Here is a 22537-nt window from a genome sequence, read left to right on the forward strand (position 1 = left end):
AGGAAAGTTCTTTATTCCTAAGGACTCATCTAAACTTTCTAAGACTATCAGTAGTGGATCTGGAGTCAGGAAGACTCCTCTTCCTGAGTTCAAATATGATTTCAGACACTTAATAGCTGTGTGATGCTAGTCAAGTCCCTTAACCCTATTTGCCTCAGTTTCTTCATCTGTGGATGATGTGGAGAAGGAAATGGAAAACCATTTTAGTATTTTGCTAAGAAAACCTCAAATGAGATAATGAAGAGTCAGATACAATTGAAAAAAACACTAAACAACAAAAGACTATAAATTGCAAAGAAGTTAATGATATGAATTAGTAGAGGGAGTTTCCTTACTTAGGAGTTACCTGTATAATTGAACACAATATTAGGCTGTCTTCCTAAGAGAACTCATATTGCGATAATGATTACCAGAAATATGACCTAGTGAGAGAGAGCTACCATAATATTTTCATTTCATCCATGTTAGCCAGGCTCATATATGTTTCTAATGATCAATATTGTCCATTAACCTTTTTGCTTTTTTATCTCTTCCATCTTTGGATTCAGTACTAAGTAGTAGGTGCTTAACAAATATTTATTGCCTGGATCATACCAAATTGTCTATATTAAGCATTAATTGAAAAAAAAACACACTGTTAACAAACAGTAAGATAAAGCAATATATTATTTTATACATCCTTCAGCAAGAGAGGGGCTGACATTTAACTGGTTGCCTGTCATAAGTTCATGCTTTCAGAGATTAAATTCTAGAATCCTTTTTTTTTTTTTAGGTTTTTTACAAGGCAAATGGGGTTAAGTGGCTTGCCCAAGGCCACACAGCTAGGTAATTATTAAGTGTCTCAGGCCGGATTTCAACTCAGGTACTTCTGACTCCAGGGCTGGTGCTCTATCCACTGTGCCACCTAGATGCCCCAAGATTAAATTCTAGATGACATTATTACTCTTCAATTTTAATTGTTCTCTACATCGGTTGAGCTATATGATGTGCATGACCAAACATAAACAGTGAAGTACAGGAATCATCTACTGTTTTTGTTGACTTATAACTTTTTCTTTTCCTTCTTAGAATCCTTTGATTCATAGAACCTGATGGTTCTACAAAAGACCCAATGGCTAATACCAGTTCATGCCATTTGCCATTTTTCCCCTTGAATTGCTTGTCTCTATTAATGGAGATTGTGTTGAATCTGGAGTCAGGAAGACCTGAGTTCAAATCCAGTCTTAATTATGTGACTCAAAACAAGTCACTTAACTTCTTCTGCCTTAGTTTACTAATCCATTGATATGTCTATCTTTTGATAGATATAAAATATATAATTAATATATCTATATATTTATATCTCTCTAAATATTTATAAATATGTATATATGCATATTATATATTTGTACATTATAAAATTAGGATAACAATAGCACCTACTTTCCAGGATCTTTGTGAGGGTTGAACACTGTGTAAATGCTAGTCCTTGTTGTTATTATTATTATTATAATATGGCAGGTGAGCATATCAATCCTTTGTGAATCATGTCATCTCCATGAATTTCTAACATGGTTCTGTGCATCCTTTTCCAGGTCCTATCCCTGGCTGAATTTCTCTGGCCATGCACATTATTTCTAATTCTAACTGTGCTTCGCTTTCAAGAACCTCCAAGACACAGAGATAACTGTAAGTATAATATTCAATCTTTTATTAAAAAGAAAAACAAAACCTCGTTTGAGGACTCTAGAGCATTTATGTAGCACTGGATTTTCAAAGGCTATCACGTACCAATTTTAGCAGGTATTTTTAAACTAGAAATATTTGGAAAGGTAATGAGCTCCATGCCTATTATTCCTTGATCACTGTAGCTGACTTTGGAGAATCTTTTGACTAGTTTAGCCACAGGCTAATGAATTTTTTAGTCAAGATAGCCTCTTAAAGACTATCTACTAAATTGTTAGAGAGTTTGTGGTCTGCATTGGTTAGTGGAATATCAATACTGATTAAATCATTTTTTCTTTTTTAAAAATTCTTTTTATTTATTTTCCCAACTGAATGCATTGCAATAACATGCAACGTAGTTTTCAACAACCATTTTTTTTAGCAAGGTTTTGAGTTTCACATTTTTCTCCCCTTCCCCTTTCCTCCCCTACCCTTGATAGAAATTAATCTAACATAGGTTATACATCTATAACCATGCTCAACACCAATCCATATTATTCAAATTGTGAAAGAGGAATCATAGCAAAAGAGGAAAACAAACGTTAGACAGAAAGAAAAGCCATAATACAAAAGACAAGTTTTAAAAATTGAAGATAGTAAGTTTTGGTCTGCATTTAAATTCCATATTCTCTGAATATGGATGGCATTTTCCATTACAAGTATTTTAGCATTATCTTTTAAATCACTTTTTTTATTTTTTTAGGTTTATGCAAGGCAAATGGGGTTAAGTGGCTTGCCCAAGGCCACACAGCTAGGTAATTATTAAGTGTCTCAGGCCGGATTTCAACTCAGGTACTCCTGACTCCAGGGCTGGTGCTCTATCCACTGTGCCACCTAGCTACCCCTAAAATAGCATTCTTTATGAATCATAGGTTTATTTCTCTCATTCATATTATGAAGTAAGTCTAAATTTATTTATCCTTCAACACTAGTACAAATGTAAATATTTGCTCCCTCATTTCAAATGCTCAATGTGCACCCTTTGTGTTTCTAAAACTGTAACCTCACTCCAAAATTTTTTTTAATGATGTCTTTGCTTTTAGATCACAAAAAAATTTCTATTATATTCTTCCCCAACCTTAGAACCATTCCATAACAATAACAAAAAATAGGTTAAAAAAGTTTAGTCAAACTAATCAACATATCAAAAATTCTGGAATTATATGCAATGTTTCACATCTGTATTCCTTGCAAGTTCAAAGCAAGGGTATATTAGAGAGAAGGTAGCTTCTCACATCTCTTCTTTAGGGTACCACTTAATCATAATTTTGTAGCATTCATTTTCAGTTGTTTTGTTATAGCTTTTCAGGAACTATGATAATTTCCATAATGAAGTAAGGCATTTGAGGAATTCGTTAGTGTGACATCTAATGAACAATGGTGGAGGGGAAGGGTTGGGAGATGGGGAGAGAGATCAAAGGAAAATGAAATACAATACAGTGATTGAATAGTATAGTGAAAATACTTCAGTTGGAGTCAGGAAAAACCCAAGTTCAAATCCTGCTCCTGGCCATAGGATATGTGACCCTAAGCAAATTATTTCTCTTCTCATGTTTTATTTTCTCAGCTATAAAATGGGTAATGGCACTTGTAAAATCTTAAAACATTATATAAATATCAGGGTTTTTTTCACTTTTTGTTCAGCATAAACAAAACATGGGAGAGTGAATGTGGTATAATTTAATAAAATATGCTCTTCTGAAGAAATTGGGGGAGGGAAACATGGTAGGGAAAAATGGAATGGGTGTAGTAAAGGTAACAGATTGATAATAGATGGGCTGTGCAAAAGGGGTCATTAACTTCTCCGGGTGGAATGGATGGATAAGAACAATTCATTCCAAGGTGCCAGGAAGATGATTGAAACAGGCACTGTGGAGGGTTTAGAGTCTACTCTGTCAATGAAGATGCCAAGGTCATCCACTACATTTCTACTCATGGCCTGCTATCTTGACATTTGTCCTTCCACTGGACTTTGATGATTTAGGAAAAATGAGACTGCCTCACTTAAATTGAATTCACTAATGAATTAAGATATTACCTGCGATGTCTTTGGTCCTCTTTAAAACTGAAGGACAAACAACAGTGGTAACATTTGATATTTGAACATAGGTCTTTTGTCACTAGATCTACCTCTCTTTCTGGCACATATACTATCTTCCTTCTCTATACAGAGAATGGTCTCATGGCATTACCAGTTTCATTGTGCTGTTTAAAAGTACTGTGCCATAGTTTCCCTACCTTCTTATAGAACATATACATAAAATACAATAAATCCACAATTATTCAAGATCTATACAACCAGAAAATTTAAATGTCCGAATTTAGGAAAAATCATTGCTTTTATTTTTATGAGAGACATAAGTTGATATTGATTTCATTTAAAAAAAATTATTTCAATCATGGCTATGTGACCTTGGGCTAGTCACTTAACCCCATTGCCTTGCAAAAAAAATTCTATTTCAAAATCTAAACAATCTAGAGTCTTTCTCACATGATACAGGGACAACTGATGTTCTTAATAATGACCCAGAGATAGTCCAAGGTTTTCAATCACTTCCACAATTATCAAAGAAATATAAAATTGCATTCAATAGAGTTTCATTGTTTAATGTATTTTAATTTTATCTTATTTGGGGAGCAAATTTGAAATCTATATAAGGACACAGTAGACTATCATAATAGATTTCACTTAACTAGAATATTCTATTAATAAGTACATTTTCATCCCCTATCATTCTGGATAAATATGATTTTGTTGTATTGTATAAAGCATAGAGATGTATATAGGAAGAAATATGTGCATTATTAATCAATGAGTATTAGGGATTATTGCATTCAGGAAAATTTAGAATATTTTTCACCTAATTTTTCTTTGCTTTCTCCCTTCTTCAGTGCTTCCTCTCAATATCATCTGGAGTCAGGTGCATAAATCTCAAGATATTTCTCAACTCAGAATACTCCTGGTTCTTTTTTTGGATAGGTAGTATGCTGAATGATGAAATATGTCTGTAGTATTTGAGATTTTGAGGACACTCATTCTCCCATATATATTGCAATTAGAAGAATGGTGTTGTTAGAAGAACATAAACTCCTTGAGGGCAGAGACTCATTTTTGGCTTTGTTTTTCCTAGTACATAGTATAGTACACACAGTGTTTAATAAATGTTTACTTAATTGTAATGAATTTGGAAATTTGGAGTGGAGAGTGTTGATTTTGGAAGAGAAGAAAAAACCAGGTAGGAAATTTCTTCGAGGAACAGCAGCAAAAACAGGCTCTTTCTCTCTACCAAAACTCCTAATATGAAGGTTGTTTTCAGGAATCATGGGTGATTCCTTATGAATGCTTTCCACCTCTGAAACTGTTTTTTTCTGGAATCATTGGTGTCTTCCAGATACAAGGGTTTCTTGTGTTCCAGTCATTCTACAGTTGACAAAACTGTGGCTTAGAGAGGACAAAGAGATTTGACAATGGGTTCTAAGTTCCTTGATGATGGGGGATGTTTTTCTTTTTGTCTTTCTATCCCTTGTCATTAGGTGCTTAATATATTCGGTTATTATATTGTCTTTTCAAAGTCTGCTTGACTAGCTAATGGATAGAGTTAGATCCAGAACTTTTGTCTCACCATTACTTTATGTGAAATTTCTCTGCCTAGAAACGTGTTCCTTAATTGCATTCGTTGCTCTAGTTTCATTGCTTTTTTCTATTTGTACATAGGTTACTTACAGCCCCGGAATTTGCCAAGCCAAGGAGTTTATCCCTTTGTCCAAAGTCTCCTTTGTAATGCTGGTTCTAGATGCAAGAATACCAGTTATGCTGTGCCAAAGGAACCCCACTTCCGGTAAAATAAATCTTTTTTTTTAGCATGCTTATGAAGGTGAATTAGAGGGTAGTCATAGTATGTATGGTAAAACCTCACCAGTTGGGAAAGGGAGGATCTGAATAAAACAAAGCTATGAATTATAATTTGTAAGAACACATGGTAAAACTAACCACTATTGAATTATTTACTATTAGGTGTTCTCCCAGGACTATTTTAGTGAGCAGGTATTGATAAGCCTATTTGCATACTATGAAAATATTAAAATTCATAAAATATTTATTCTCTGTAGATTGTTTTGTTAATTTTCATATACTAAGGAAAGCTCTCTCTCTCTTTTTTACTACATTAGATAATTTTTGCAAAATAAAAGAAGGAATTGGGAATGTTTATTCTGGAGAAGACTTAGAGGAGCAGTGATTTCCAAGTATTTGAAAGACAATGATGATAACCAATATCAGATTAGACTTTTTCCTTGGTCTCAAAGGGAAGAAATAGGAGCAGTGAGTGAAAATAAGGAATGGTACTGACCTCTAACTTTAGTGCTTCTTCCATGTCCCAACATCAGTATTTAACAACGTTTAAGCGCCTCATATATAAGTTGTTTATTTTCCTTCAGCTAACTTGAATCCATGGGCCTTAAATTCAATCGAATCTCCAAATCCCAGGTGAAGAGAGTCACAAAAGGAGGCAAATTGAAGCTTGATGTTAGGAAAATGTCCTCACAATGAGAACGGACCAAAAGTAGAATGGGCTATCTGAGAGAGAGAAAGCAGATTCTTCACTCTTATTGGTCATTGAGATTGTTTTCAAATTTGAAATTCTGTGATCCTGATTAGAATGTAAGGTGTCATTATTAGCATTGAGGGTACTGTGGTGTAGTGGAGAAAGTCAGGAAATTGGGTTTCTTGGAGTCAAAAAGTCTTGGACTTCAGTCCTTCCTCTGGCTCCTACTTTATTGATAATGTGACTGTGCTCCAAGCAACTCTAAAGACCATAAGTATCAAATATGGAAATATGTTTGACATAGTTGTACATGTAAACCTATTTCAGATTATTTGCTGTCAAGGGGAGGGGGGCAGAAACAGAGGGAGGGAGAAAAATATGGAATTCAAAATCTTACCAAAAAAATGTTGAAAACTATCATTTCATCTAATTGGAAACAAATAAATAAATAAATACTTTTTAAAAAGACTATAAGCTACAGAGGTTCATTTATTTAAAAATATTTTATTTATTTTTCCTATTAGCTTCAACTGTAATTTTCAACAATAATTTTTCTTGCAAGGTTTTGAATTTTACATTTTTTTCCCTCTTCCCTTCCCCCCTCTCCCTGACATAAAGCATTCTAATAAGCTATACACATATAACCATGCTAAGCATAGATTCATATTAATTATGTTATGAAGGAAGAGTTAAATCCAAATGGGAAAAAAATTAGAGAGAAGAGAAAAGCATAATATCTAAGACAACTTTAAAAACTGAAGATAGTAAGTTTTGTTATGCATTTATACTCCACAGTTCCTTCTCTGGATATGGATGGTATTTTCTATCACAAGTCTTTTAGAATTGTCTTTGATTATTATGTTGCTGAAATGAATTAGTTCATTATGGTTGATCACTACCCACTGTTACTGTTAGTGTGTATAATGTTCTGATTCTGATCACTTCACTCAGCATTTGTTCTTGCAAATCTTTCCAGACTATTCTGAAATCCTAGACCTTGTGATTTCTTATAGACTAGTGTTCTATCCCATTCCCATACCTCAGTTTGTTCAGCCATTCCCCACTTGATGGACAACTCCTCAATTTCCATTTCTTTGTCATTACAAAAAAGAGCTGCTCTAAGTATTTTTGGTGATTTTTTAAACCTTTTTAATGATCTCTTTGAGATACAGATCTAATAGTGGTATTGCTGGATCAAAGGGTATACAGTTTTATTACTCATTGGACATAATTCCAGAGAGGTTGGATCAGTTCACAATTCTACCAACAATACATTAGTGTTCCAATTTTCCTATATCCCTTCCAATATTGATCATTTTCTTTTTTAGTCATATTGACCAATCTGATAGGTGTGATGTAGTGCCTCAGAGTTGTTTTAATTTGCATTTTGAAAGAGTTTCATGTTTCCTGGTAGAATTCTTCACCAGCCGTCAACTACTATGTTCAGTTAAAAAAATATATATTATGAATGTAACATATAGCACATATATTTTAAACAGTTTAGATGTATTATATATCACATATGATATACAAAGATAAATTATATGTATTACATATAATATGGATACAATATAGGTACAGGTGTGAATTCTAATTTCATACATAGTAATGTATACACATGCATATAATAATATTAATATATAGGTACATATACAATTTTAAGTGACTTCCAAGTTAGCCCTCTATCCACTCAACTCTACAGGTATTTATATTTTAGTATTGTCATTAGCACAAGTCAGTGGTTCAGCAACTTTACTGGGCTACCTGCGCCTATGCTGCAAATTCTTCACAGGTAATCAGTACAACCTGGATCACATTGTATCATATTAAGAATTATTGGATTGGGGGCAGCTAGGTGGTGCAGTGGATAAAGCACTGGTCCTGGAGTCAGGAGTACCTGGGTTCAAATTCGGTCTCAGACACTTAATAATTACCTAGCTGTGTGGCCTTGGGAAGCCACTTAAAACCATTTGCCTTGCAAAATCCTAAAAAAAAAAAAAAAAGAATTATTGGATCAGAATGTTGTGACTTAACTGATTTTTTTTATTTTTTTATTTTTTTAATTTATTTTTTTGTTCTCATTTTGTACAAATGTTTTTTTACATTAATAAAATATTCTTGTTTACAAGTAAACAAAATACCCCTCCTCCCCCATGAATATAGATAGACTTGCTTGGGTGAAAAAAGTAAAGGGGAGAGAAAAAAATTAAAATAAAAAAATAATAGTAATAATTGTAGGTATGTCCAGGTAGCACAATGGACAAAGCACCAGCCCTGGAGCCATGAGCCCCCGAGACCACATCCAGCCCCGTAGACCCAACAATCACCCAGCCGTGTGCCATGCAAGCCACCCGATCCCCACTGCCCTGCAAAAACCAAAAAGAAGAAAAAAAAAGACCCAAAATAAAATAAAATAGTAATGGTAGTAGGGGTGGCTTGGTGGCAGACAGAGCATTGGCCCTTGAGCCAGGAGCACCTGGGTCCAAATCCGGCCCCAGACACCCAAAGATCACCCTGCTATGTGGCCCCAGGCAGGCCACCCAGCCCCACTTGCCCTGCACCCTCCCCCAAATAATAATAACAAAAAAATGTGCTTGAGTCTTTGTTCCAACACCAACAACTCTGTCATGGGTGGATCTCATTCTTTATGATAAGTCCATCACAGAAGTTACTTCCATATTTTTCCAACGTTGCCATTGCTGATTGCAACTCCCTCCTTTCTTATTTCTCCACTACCATGTACTATATTTTCTCTCTCCTTTCACTCTGACTCTGCTGTAGGGTTGCTGAGTGGCGCAGCAGATAGACCCCTAGTCCTGGGGTCAAGAAGCCCTGAGCCCCCATACCACCCTTTAGGCTCAGAATCCACCTGGCCCTATGGTCCTGGGCAGGCCTTCCAATCCCAGCCCCTTGCATGAAGTAAGAAAGAAAATGTGTTATATCTGACCACTCCCCCCCCCCCCATGGTCCATCCTCTCCTCCTTTATTCACATCCCCACCCCTTCCCCCTGCTTCCCTCTCCTTCTTACTCCAGATGTCTATACCCCATTGAGTATATATGCTGTTTCCTCTCCTAGCCACTTCTGATGAGAGCAAAGGTTCCCTCATTCCCCCTTGCCTCCCCACTTCCTATCATTGCAATAGCTCATTGTAATAAAAAAAAGTCTTATGTGAAATATCTTGGACTATTCCCCCTCTCCTTTTTCTTTCTCCCATTCCATTTCCCTTTTTTCCCTATTGACTCCATTTTTACACCATATTTTATCTTCGAATTCAGCTTTCTCCTGAGCTTCAACTATAAAAGCTCCCTCTACCTGCTCTATTAGCTGAGAAGGTTCATATGAGTATTATCAGTGTCATTTTTCTATGCAGTAATACATGCAGTTCATCAAGTTCCTCATATTTCCCCCCCTCCTCCAATCTCCATGCTTCACCTGAGTCCTGTATCTGAAGATCAAACTTTCTGTTCAGCTCTGGCCATTCCAAAAGGAACATTTGAAATTCCCCTGGTTCATTGAAAGTCCATCTTTTTCCCTGGAAGAGACCATTCAGCCTCGCTGGGTAGTTCATTCTTGGCTGCATTCTAAGCTCTTTCACCTTCCGGTATATTATATTCCAAGCCCTACGAGTTTCCAATGTAGCTGCTGCTAAGTCCTGTGTGATCCTGACTGCAGCTCCACGATATTTGAACTGTGTCCTTCTGGCTGCTTGTAATATTTTCTCTTTGACTTGGGAGTTCTGGAACTTGGCTATAATATTCCTAGGGGTTGGTTTTTTGGGATCTCTTTCTCGGGGGGAATCAGTGGATTCTCTCCATTTCTATTTTGCCCTCTGCTTCTAGAATATCAGGGCAATTTTTCCTGTAGTAATTCTTTGAAAATGATGTCAAGGCTCTTTTCCTGATCATGACTTTCAGGTATTCCAATAATTTTTAAATTATCTTTCCTAAATCTGTTTTCCATATCAGTTGTTTTTTTCAATGAGATATTTCACATTTTCTTCTAATTTTTCATTTTTTTGGTTTTGAAGTATTGATTCCTGATTTCTGGTAAATCCATCAATCTCCCTGAATTCTATTCTTTGTCTGAAGGATTTGTTCTCCTCAGAGAGTTTTCTTATCTCTTTTTCCATCTGGCCAATTTTGCTTTTTAAAGCATTCTTTTCCTCCATAACTTTTTGAACTGTTTTATCCATTTGACCTAAGCTGGTTTTTAGCATGCTATTTTCTTCAGCATTTTTTTGGATTTCCTTGACTAAGCTGCTGACTTCATTTTCATGTTTTTCCTCCATCTCTCTTCTTTCTTTTCCCAGTTTTTCTTCTAACTCCCTCATTTGATTTTCAAAGTCTTTTTTGAGCTCTGTCATAGCCTGAGCCCAATTTCTGTTTTTCTTGGTCTTTAGATGCAGGAGCTTGTGCTTCCTCATCTTCAGACTGAGTATTTTGATCCTTCTTGGGCTCATTTGCAAAATATTTCTCAATAGTCTTCCTTTTGTTTCTCTGCTTGCTCATTTTCCCAGCCTGGGCCTGGTTTGGGGTGCTTCCTGAGCTTTTGGGGCACTCCCACAAGGGTCTCAGTGTGTGAGGCTCTGTCCTCCCTCCTGGTCTGTGAATGACCATAAGCACCCCCCTCTGCCACAGGGCTGAGTGGGTGGGGGCCCTGCTGTTCTAGTGGGGGGGCCTAGACTGTGATCAGGATCTGAATGTGGTCAGAGCCCCTGAGTCCTGTTCCAGAGGCAGAGGACAGAGCCCAGCAGTCTCTCTCTCTTCACTCCCCTCCCTCAGCTCAATGGGCTCATGCCCTGGGGGCTCCTGCTTACCAGCTCCGCCTGCTTCTGTTTCTGGCTCTGGGCTGCTAGCTGTGTGCCCTGAGGGCTGGGCTCCACATGCTTGCTCTGGCAGAGGTCCCCCACTGTTCCCCCACTTTGTGCCCGGTGCTCCCCGGGGTGCAGCTCAGGAGACTCCCCCACTGCTGTGAGCTGAGGCTCCCAGCGCCCTGGGGCTGCCTCCAGGAGGCTGAAGTTCTTTGGCTCTGGCAGGCCACCCCTCTGGCGGGCTGCCCCTCCAACCCCGGGGAGCAGAGCCTTTCTGCTCTTTTCCAGGTTACCTTGAGTAGGAGAACTGACTTCACTCTGGGTCCCTTTGTGGGTTCTGTCTCTCAAAAGTTTAGTTAAGAGTCCCTAGCTGATGAGTTTTATCAGAGAGCTCCTAAGACTCGATCCCTTCTTGTCGCCATCTTGGCTCCCTTCCTTAGTTGATTTTTAAAGGTAAATTCTTAAGGACTAATAGGGAGAGTTGAAGGTAGGGAATGACTTTGATAGTGAATATATTTGAGTCTCAGATGTCTTGCATGAAAATGGTAACAGCACACTTATTCTCTATTTCATAAAAATTTTCTCCCCTAAATTAAAGGAATTTTTTTCCCTATGGGAAGATGCTTTTTTTTTTAAATTTGGATTTGTGTATTTGCCTTTGGGCAACATCAACCCTATTCCTTTGGAGTTAGGTTCTGTGAAATGAAATGTAGGAAAAAAATCTGTTGAAAAATGATTAAACTCATAGTGTTGGAAACGTGATTATCTTTCTTTTGTTTTTCCATTAAAGATTCTGCTATATCTCATACTATATGTTTCTTCCTTAAGGATATGATTTCTCTCTCATTACATTCAACTTAGAATAATCCATACTATGGGAATGATGTAAAGACTAGCAAACTGCCCTGTGGGGAGTGGGGGGAGGGAAGCGAGATTGGGGGGAAAAAAGTGTAAAACTCAAAATAAATAAAGCATTTCTAAAATTAAAAAAAATAGAGTTCTAGAGCATCAAAAAAAAAAACCACATGAAGATTATTCTTTTAATAGGGGCCAGCTGACTAGTTCTTGTCTCATCAGCCTTGTCACCTTTTCTCTGTGGTGGGAATGTAAATTATTCATTTAATTTTTGATCTCTATCATGTGGGAGAAGCAACTGTGAACTAAGTCTAGAGACCAGATTTTGAGGACCAGGTCTAGCTCTATAGCCCCAGGCAATAACAAGACTTTAGAGTTTAGCGAGTTCTCATCCCGGCATCTGTCAGAGATGGAGTGTTCATGTATGGACACAGTGGAGCTGGAAATAAGTTAGCATGGAGTTAGAGAGATTGGTATCTAAGTTAGGAAGACCTGGGTTCAAGTCTCACATCACACACATATCACATATATAACTGTAACCTCTCAGGGCTCTAGGCAATGCCGTACAAATATAGGTTACAGAGAAGACTCTGAAATGCATTGGTAGAGTGAATTTCCTTGACCAAAGTTTCCTATAACTATTTCATCACAGGTTCAATCCCTATCCCTGTGCTGTGGAGCTGTAACTTGAATTCAATTATTTATATCTATTATCTAGTTCTAACTTTCAGTGTCTTCCTTTTTATTCAACAAATGACTTGGATTTAGGTCTCTTTTTTGACTTTTTTTTTAATCCTTCTTCCCTTTCCGATACTGTCTTTGCTCTAATTTCTGATAACTTTCAGTGGTGGTGATATAACAACCAGCATTAGGTCTGAGAACTGCATTTGAAGAATTACTTCTGTTGGAAATTTTGGTAGCTTTTAGTACAAAAACCAGCCACCCCCTTAGCCTTTGTCATCATTGAATTTTGAGTAGTGCTTGAGGATTGACCAGGAGAGATATGGGAGAGGGGGAAAGAAGAGAGGAAAAGAAAGGGATTGGAGAAGAGGTGATGAAAAAAAAGCAGAAGAGGAACATTGAGAGAAAATTAAAAAAACACAAGGGTAGAGAAAGAGACAAGAACTTAGAAGTCATAGATATAACTATGGTGACTTATATCTGAAAAATATTTAAATGCTTTATAGATTTATAACTTATGTTTTCTCTTTTAGCTAATGTGAATCTATGGGTCATAAATTCAATTTGATCTCAAAGCTCCAGCTGGCAACATAACTATAATAATTCAGGAGTCCACATTGGTGTAAAAAAAGTGAGAAGGCAGTGTTTGAAATTCCACCTGGATTAATTTAGTTCATGATTATCAGTAAAGTTCCTTTCCTATCCAGGTCAAATTTACATTTGGAAGAAAATCCAAGTTTCATCTGATCTAGGCTATTATTATAAAACTTAGTTCTGCTATTAGGGATTTTATCATGGAGCTATCACTCAGTCCTAGGGAGAAACTTTTAAAATAAAAGTCCTAATAGATCCTGACAGCATAGTAACTAAATATATATGCATTGTATTTAGAATCATTTCGACTGTGTTTCAAACTACAGCTGGTCATAAATAAAAAATATTTTTATTAAAATTTTTAATTTTAAATAAATTTTAAATAATTTAAATTTATTAAATAAATACAATAAAAAGAAATTAAATAAATAGAACTGTCATTTAAAATACTTTTTAAATTAAAAATTCAATTGTCAATAATATTCAGATAACTGATACCTTCACATATAAATATTCCTTTTTCCTTTGTCTTCAATATCTAACTTTTGCTGTTGAACTGAGTCTCTTTTCATGAATATAACCCTTCCCTTCTAACTCTTCAGAGAGGTCTCTCTATGCCTACTTAAACTTCTCTGATATTTATGATCTCACTTTCTCCCTTATCACCTCCATTTTTTGAGGTTCATTTTCAAATACATACTTTTTCAGGCTCATTATTTTTAGAGCTAAAGGGCCCACCTGCATATTGATCGTCTAAGTTAAACCTTTTATTTTATTTATGAGCCAGCTGAGCCCTAGAGAGATTAAGTGACTTGTCTAAGATTGTACAAGTATTAGAAAGCACAGCAAGAATGAATCAGGTCTTATTATTCCCTTTTTAGGGCTCTTCTCTCCATACCATAAGATACAGATTAAATTAAATCAAGCAAGAATTATTTTAAAAAATATTCTATTTCCCCCCACTTATATGTAAAAACAAATTTTAGCATTCTTTTTTGTGATTTTGAGTTCCAGATTCTATCCTTTCCTCTCTCCTCTCCCCCTCCGTGAGACAATAATCAAGCTGATATGGGTTATACATGTGTAATCATATAAAGCATTTTCATATTAGTTATTTTGTGGAAGAAGTGAACAAAAAAGAAGGAAAGAAAGTGAAAAATTATATGCTTCAGTCTAAGCAGTCATTTATTTATCAATTGTGTCCAGGTGTTGGGGATACAAAGCCAAAAAATGACATCAGTTCCAGTCCTCAAAAGCTATGTTCCATTAGGTAAGAAGATGATATTTTAAATAGCTACAAGACTCCGATCTAAAAACATTGTACAAATAACTAATCTTTATAAGTTTTCCATCCTTTTTCTGAAATATGCAGTGGGAAATTGCAATTATTCTTTTATGGTCAACAGAGACAACAGAGAGAGACAGAGATGGAAGGGGTGGGGGGGGGGGAGAGAGAGAGAGAGAGAGAGAGAGAGAGAGAGAGAGAGAGAGAGAGAGAGAGAGAGAGAGAGAGACAAAGAGACAGAGAGACATTGAGAGACAGAGATGGGGAGAGAGAGAGAGGGGGAGAGAGAGAGAGAGAGAGTCAGAGAAAGAAAGAGACAACAAGAGAGACAGAGACAGAGATAGAGACATGTAGAGACACTGAAACAGAGAGAGAGATAGAGACAGAGAGAAATAGTGACAGAGACAGAGAGACAGAGAGAGATAGAGACAGATGACATGTCAAATTTAAGGGACATATAGTAGTTCGTTTTGGCTTGATCATAGAATGTTTAAAGGGGAATAAGGTGAAATAAGGTTTGAAATGTAGATTGCAAGTCTATTGTAGAGGACCTTATATATTCTTTTTTAAAGAAAGATTTTATTTATTTTGAGTTCTACAATTTTTCCCCTAATCTTGCTTCCCTCCCCCCACCCCCACAGAAGGCATTCTGCTAGTCTTTACATTGTTTCTATGGTATACATTGATCTAAGTTAAATGTGATGAGAGAGAGAAATCATATCCTTAAGGAAGAAAAATAAAGTATAAGAGATAGCAAAATTACATAAGATAATGGTTTTCCCTAAATTAAAGGTAATAGTCTTTAGTCTTTGTTCAAACTCCATAGTTCTTTCTCTGGATACAGATGATATTCTCCATCGCAGACAGCCCCAATTATCCCTGATGGTTGCACTGATGGAATGAGCAAGTCCATCAAGGTTGATCATCACCCCCATGTTGCTGTTAGGGTGTGCAATGTTTTTCTGGTTCTGCTCATTTTGCTCAGCATCAGTTCATACAAATCCCTCCAGGCTTCCCTGAATTCCTGTCCCTCCTGATTTCTAATAGAACAATAGTGTTCCATGACATACACATACCACAGTTTGTTAAGCCATTCCTCAACTGAAGGATATTCAGTTAATTTACAGATCTTTGCCACCAGAAACAGGGCTATGAATATTTTTGTACAAGTGATATTTTTACCCTTTTTCATGATCTCTTCAGGGTATAGACCCAGTAGTGTTATTGTTGGATCTAAGGATATGCACATTTTTGTTGCTCTTTGGGTGTAAATCCAAATTTCTCTCCAGAAAGTTTGGATGTGTTCATATTTCCAACAATGCATCAGTGTCCCAGATTTCCCCCATCCCTTCCAACATTGATCATTGTCCTTTCTGGTCATATTGACCAGTCTGAGAGGTGTGAGGTGGTACCTCAGAGATGCTTTAATTTGCATTTCTCTAATAAGTAGTGATTTAGAGCAATTTTTCATATGACTATGGATTGTTTTGATTTCCTCATTTGTAAATTGCCTTTGCATTTCCTTTGACCATTTGTCAATTGGGGAATGGCTTGTTTTTTTTGAAAATTTGACTCAGTTCTCTGAATATTTTAGAAATGAGTCCTTTATCAGAAATGCTAGTTGTAAAAATTGTTTCCCAATTTACTACATTTCTTTTGCTCTTGGTTACAGTGGTTTTTGTCTGTGCAAAAGCTTTTTAATTTAATGTAATGAAAATTATTTAGTTTGTTTTTAATAATGTTCTCCATCTCTTCCTTGGTCATAAACTGCTTCCCTTTTCATAGAACTGACAGGTAAATTACTCCCTGATCTTCTGGTTTTCTTGAGGACCTTATATTCTAAGTAGTAAGGAATCTTTATTTAATCTTCAAGGCAATAATAGGGAACCATTGAAATTTTGTGATATGGTAAAATGTGCGTATGATTTGGAAAAAAAAAGACTCCAAAATTTTGAGTGTGCTGTTCCTTAGTTGTATGACACTGTTTCTTTAAATTTTCACATTTTTAAATGCATTTGGACCAAATGAGCTTTAAGGTCTCTCCTATCTAACGTTCATATGTGATACTGTGAATTCTATTTTTCTTTCATGTTGTTTAAAGTTTGTTGTATTTTAAAGTGAGAAATTCACCGGCTACTTCACCTTATTTTTAACCTTTTCCATTTAACATTCTTTATTGCTTGACTGGAGGGTTAGATCTTGCCCTTGGCTTGCCTTTGAACTATGAATAATTTTTAGATTAATATATAAATATATATGTATACATACACACATATATTTACAAAGTAAAAGCTATTTGTGACCCATTGGCCAGTACCAAAGTACTTAGAGGACCAGATTTGTCCTGAAGTTTCATAGTTTGCCAACTCCTTCCAGGTTAAATTCTATTTGACCATCCAAGTCCATGAACAGTTATCTCTTCATGTTGTATTCTCCCTTCATTTTTATTGTAGCTTCCAGAAAATTTTCAACGGTTTTATACTTTTTTTGTGACCTGCACTGGCTTATATATAAGCTAGCCACACTGATATTAGAAATTGAGTTGGTTAATGAACGTTCTTTCATTTATTCTATCCCTTTTGCTTCAGAGACTCTACTCCAATTATTTCTGTTCTCTGACATCTCCAATCTCTCACTCTTTATTGGTTCCTTTCCTTCTGCATTCTAACAGGTGTAAATTTTTTTCAAATGTAAAGATAAACAATGTCTTTCCTTGAGTATTATATATTAAAAGTCATAATTTTTTTCTCTCCGATTTTTGACTGTTGAATTTCTCTGGGTAGTGCCTATTAAATATAAACATTTAGTAGCCTTTTCTCAGTTCTCATTCTTCTTGGTCTTTCTGGGATCAGTGAAATTATTACCACATTTCCCTTCCTCAACTCTCCTCTCTTTTGATCTCTCTGTGACATTAACTACTAGGACCTTCAAGGAAAAGACAAAGACTTATTGGAACATTCAGTCTATTTTGAAGGTTTTTCATTTCTATCTCCATGCAACATTATTACCTTGCTGCTGTGCTTTGTTAGGATTCCTTTTTGAAGGAATACTTGGCAGTCACCTCTCTTACCTTTTCTCTTCAGGGATTTTACTTAAGGGTCTTCAGTACTTCTTCCTTGAAGTCTTAAAATGTTAGGGAAAGAAATGTAGAAAATGAAGTATGAACTGTTGGAGTAGTCGTTTAATTTTTTTCCCTGCCTTTAGTTTCTCCCTTTTCCATTCAATCTGTAAATCAAGTCAGATTAACTATTTAAAAGTCCCGCATTTGCCTCATTATAACCCTATTCAAACATCTTCAATAGGACTCCTCTATTCAGCTGAAATATAAAGTCTGGATTAGCAACATAATTTGGTTCTTATACTATTTACTCTTTATAAATCTAAAAATCAATTATTTTATAAGTCCCTATCCTATAAATTGTGAATCATAATAAAAAAGATTATAAAATTTAAAGCATAACAATAGTGGAAAAGCATTTATTGTTTAGTGTATTTGGAAAATGTGCTAGGTGCTGTGCTGGACAATGTAGTACGCTACAGTGGAAAGAACATTAGAATTAAAGGTTCCGAGTTAGAATTCTGACTCTGCCACTCCCTCTGCCTTGTGTCTTGTGTGGACAAGCTATTTTATTTCCCTGGATTTCATTTCAATTTGATACAATTCAAAAAAACATTTATTAAGTGACTTCTATGTAACAGGCACTTTGCTAAGTGCTGTAGGTATGAAAAATGTGAAAGACAGTCCTGCTTGCAAAAAACTTACCATTTAACTTTCTCTTATCTCTCTGCAGTGAAACAGTTCCTCACACCCACATATATCATATGTGTCATGAGAATGTCATAGGAGGCTTGAAAGGAGGCAGGATAGAAATTTCTAGTCTACTCCCCCTTGTCTAAGGGATATTTTATTTCCTGCAAGGAAGAGTTGCAAGAGATTGAGTAAGGTTGATGCTGTCCATGTCCATGTCCCAGGAGTATTTAAGGACTTGAAGATCTTCAAGAGTTGGATTACAATAAACAACCTGAATCTCTTCTTCTCTCCAACTCTACCCTCCCCATTAATCAGGCACAGATCATTTATCTCTCCCAAGGAGCCCCATAGCAATGACTTTGGAAAAAATAGAATGAGAACTTTGAATTAGATAACCTCTATGTTTTTTTCAGTTCTCGAGCCTATAGTAGGACTCTTTGTCATCTTTTTGGCAATCATTTTAGTCTCAACTATTTTACCCCTACCCCTTTGTTAGTGAAACCACTTATAATCTATAAATTTTTCTCTGTTACTATATATATATATATATATATATGTACATATATATATATATATGTATGCATATCTTTTTCCTCTGCCCTGAAATTGTGAAAAGAGCCTCTTTTATTTACATGATTAATCCTCACTACTATTTTCCTTTTTCATTTTCTAGTATTAATTAACTTTCTGCCTTTGTCCTCTTCTTCTGTCTTAACTTCTTTTCCCTTAGCAGCTTTGAACATTAAGTAACACACCTAAGACTGGGGAGCACAGTAAAAAAAGGGGTAAAGAAAGGAGGAATTTGTGTGTGTCACGTAAATCCTGCCACAATATGTTTTCTTCCTTGGTCTCTGGATTTTGCTGAAGGTATCACATACACACGTGTGCACACAAATTAATATCTTTAAGATTCTTTCTTTAAAAAAAACTTTTCCCATGCTTAAGTTATAATTAATTCTAAGATCAAATTCAAGAAGGCTTGAAATAAAAAAAAAAGCCAGGATCTAAAACTCAATTATTCATCATGGTGGGGGCAGGAGGATAGTCATCTTGAATTTCAACAATCTGTACAATCCGATAATTCTATGGTTTCACAAGGAATTCTCATGTTCAGATTAGGCAGAAGAACCTGCTTCATGGTTCAGAGCTTTCCAAGGTCATTTTGAGCCAGATGATGTAAGACATAATTATAAAACAAACTTAATTTTTTGGGTCACTTTTGAAAATTCTTTTCTAGCTTTCTCTTCTAATATGTCTAAGAAGTGACCCTGAATTTTGTTCATTAGAGTACAAGCCTCGGTAGGTTCTTTCAAGTGGCAAAGGCTTCATGCATGGGTCCATTTTAGGATTATATGTCTGTGGCTTAAGCACCATACTAGCTGTATTCAGAAGGAACTTCAATAGTTAACCACTATACTGCTTTTCCTTGGACCTCCCCTGTCCCCCCCCACCCAAAGCAGTAGTAAGAAGTGAAAGAGCCATAGTTTCTTAGTAGAGATATTCATATTGATGAAAATAACTTCATTATTTCATAGTGATGAAATCACTTCATAGTGATTACTTATGGGGGGCTAGGTGGTGCAGTGGATAGAGCACTGGCCTTGGAGTCAGGAGTACCTGAGTTCAAATCCGGCCTCAGACACTTAATAATTACCTAGCTGTGTGGCCTTGGGCAAGCCACTTAACCCCACTGTCTTGAAAAATCTAAAAACAACAAGAAAAAACCCCATAGTGATTACTTATAAAATTAGATTTTCATGAGTGGATTTAATTGACAGTCACCATATAGAAATTCAGAATTTTAGCATGGCAAGGAACTTCAGAGATACACCCAGTTTGTCAACTTCATAATGGATACTTGTTGAATTTTTACTTCCTTACAAAAACTTGGTACTTTGTATTACTAGAAAGGTAGTAAAAATATGCAAATTCCTATTCTTCTGGGATGCTTTGTTGGATCTAGGATCTCCTCACTGGTGCAGAACTCATCTCAATGCTTTTGGGTCCTATGTGATTATGGGCTGTGTCTTTTTGAAGTTTTTCATGGAATCTCATTTCATTTTTTTAACATTTCAAGGGTTATAGTGCAACATTTGGGCTGGTCATTTGTTATTCACTCTTACTATATACCTAGTTGTTTAAGATTGGACCCGGTTGTCTTCAGACTTCTATGATAGTCTTCCCTTAAGGGGAATCTATTCAAGGAAACTATTGTTACAAATTGAGGCCTGATAGTTTTGAGGCCATCATAAGAGTTTCCCCTTAAAGGAGATTATAAATTTATTGAACATGGATAAATGTTGCTGATAATGTTTTTCAAAACTTGGTACAGCTGGGCCCCCCCAAATAATCTTTTTCTAACCTGATTTGGTTCCCCCCCCTTCCCTGATGACAAAGGCTTCTTGGAACACTCCCTCCCCTCCAATGTGCCAGCTGAATAGACATGTATCTCTTGCTCCCCAATGTAGCACAGGTTTAACCCAAGTTATACTCTATGGTAATGTGGATGCTTGAGTTTGGTCTCATTTCCTCTTTTCCCTCACCATTGCTTATAAAAATTCTTTGCATTGGATTGTTTCCCATTGTTTTACATATTATTCTCAGCACCTGAACCCATTAAGGAGTTATTTTCCCAATAGCTCTGACTGGTCTACCACATTTCTTTTCCTTCCTTCCTTCCTTCCTTCCTTCCTTCCTTCCTTCCTTCCTTCCTTCCTTCCTTCCTTCCTCCCTTCTTTCTTTCCTTCTTTCTTTCTTCCTTTTTTCTTTCCTTCTTCCTTCCTTCCTTTCTTTTTTCTTTCTTTCTTTCTTTCTTTCTTTCTTTCTTTCTTTCTTTCTTTCTTTCTTTTTCTTTCTTTCTTTCTTCCTTCCTTCTTTCCTTCCTTCCTTCCTTCCTTCCTTCCTTCCTTCCTTCCTTCCTTCCTTCCTTCCTTCCTTCCTTTCTTTCTTTCTTTCTTTCTTCCTTCCTTTTTTTTTTTTTTTGCAAGGCAGGAGGGTTAAGTGGCTTGCCCAAGGCCACACAGCTAGGTAATTATTAAGTGTCTGAGGTAGAATTTGAACTGAGGTCCTCCTAACTCCAGGGCTGGTGTTCTATCCACTGTGTCACCTAGTTGCCCCCACCACATTTCCTTAGATATGAACTGGGTACCCTTATAAGGATTTAACCTACTCTCAAACTGTAGCTACTCTGAGAGATAAGGGAATAGCATGCCCAACTGTAGAGAGCAAAAATCAATAGGGGAACCCTATGTTCTCCCAGGAGGGACTCTTTTATGCCAGAGGACTGTTCCAAAACATGAGCTCACCTCCTCTTCCTGTCATACTTATCCTAAATGTGATCTTTCATGCCCACCAATGTTCAAAGGAGTCAAATGACCTGATCAAGGTCATACACAGGATTAATAATGTCAGAATCGGAACTTGACCCCCAATCTATGATCTGATTAAGTAGCATAGAGAAAATCCTGACCCTAAATTCCTCTCTAAGATACTTTTTAGCTATGTGATTTTGGGCAAGTCCTTCTCCGTGTCCTTATTTGTAAAAAGGAGATAATATCTTTTAGCTCATAGGATTATTATAAAGGTCAAATAAAAGTATTTGTGGAGGACTTTGCAAACCTCACTATATAAATGCTACCTATTACTATTTTATTATTTAATGCTATATTTTCTATCTTTCCCTTTGTTCCAAAAATGACCTTATTATGATACAAAGGTAACCCTTTTATAACTTTTCTTAATCATTCATGTCAGCCTCCCAAGTAAGTCTTCTTACTCTATAGTCACACAGACAGTACATTTAAACCTTGGGTTAGATAGAAGCTCTCCTGTATTTAATTTTCCATTTTTATCTTTGTGTTTTCCAAGAATAGTCAAAACCAATTCAATACTTCTCTTTCCCATGATAACCAAGGGGATATGTTGAGTTATTTTTATCTCTGCCATCTTCCCATACTAGACTATTAAGCATTAAGGTGCAGGGATCTTTCTTTTTCTAACTTGCTATCTTCCCCAACACAGTGCTATCTTCATTGTAAATCTCTAATCCCTGTGGAATGAACTGAATTGAATCAATTTTTGTCCTGCTCCATCTGTTTAAATTCTGAGAACTCTCTGCCAAGAATGACTCAGACTTTACCTCCACTACAACTGTTTTATCCTTGTTTTTAGTTTTGTTTATTTTGAACTCTGATATCTTTAATTATAATGAAGAACATGAAAAGGAAAAGTTGTCCCCTTTCATGAATCAGTTAGTTTTAGAGATTCAAAAAACTTGGTTCTTCCACTACATCAGTCATTTTGTTTAAGGCT

At 36.1% G+C, this 22537-nt stretch overlaps 1 protein-coding gene across 1 annotated transcript in view; it reads left to right on the forward strand.

Moving 5' to 3' along the window:
• Positions 1–22537, forward strand: part of ABCA13 (ATP binding cassette subfamily A member 13) — a 493610-nt gene that overhangs the window by 20050 nt on the left and 451023 nt on the right. Inside the window, exons 2-3 of the mRNA XM_074199032.1 lie at positions 1575–1668; positions 5420–5543. Of these exons, the coding sequence (XP_074055133.1) occupies positions 1575–1668; positions 5420–5543 (218 nt within the window). The remainder of the gene's footprint in view (positions 1–1574; positions 1669–5419; positions 5544–22537) is intronic.

This window comes from Macrotis lagotis, chromosome 8 (assembly GCF_037893015.1).
Source record: "Macrotis lagotis isolate mMagLag1 chromosome 8, bilby.v1.9.chrom.fasta, whole genome shotgun sequence".
NCBI classification, from domain to species: Eukaryota; Metazoa; Chordata; class Mammalia; order Peramelemorphia; family Peramelidae; genus Macrotis; species Macrotis lagotis.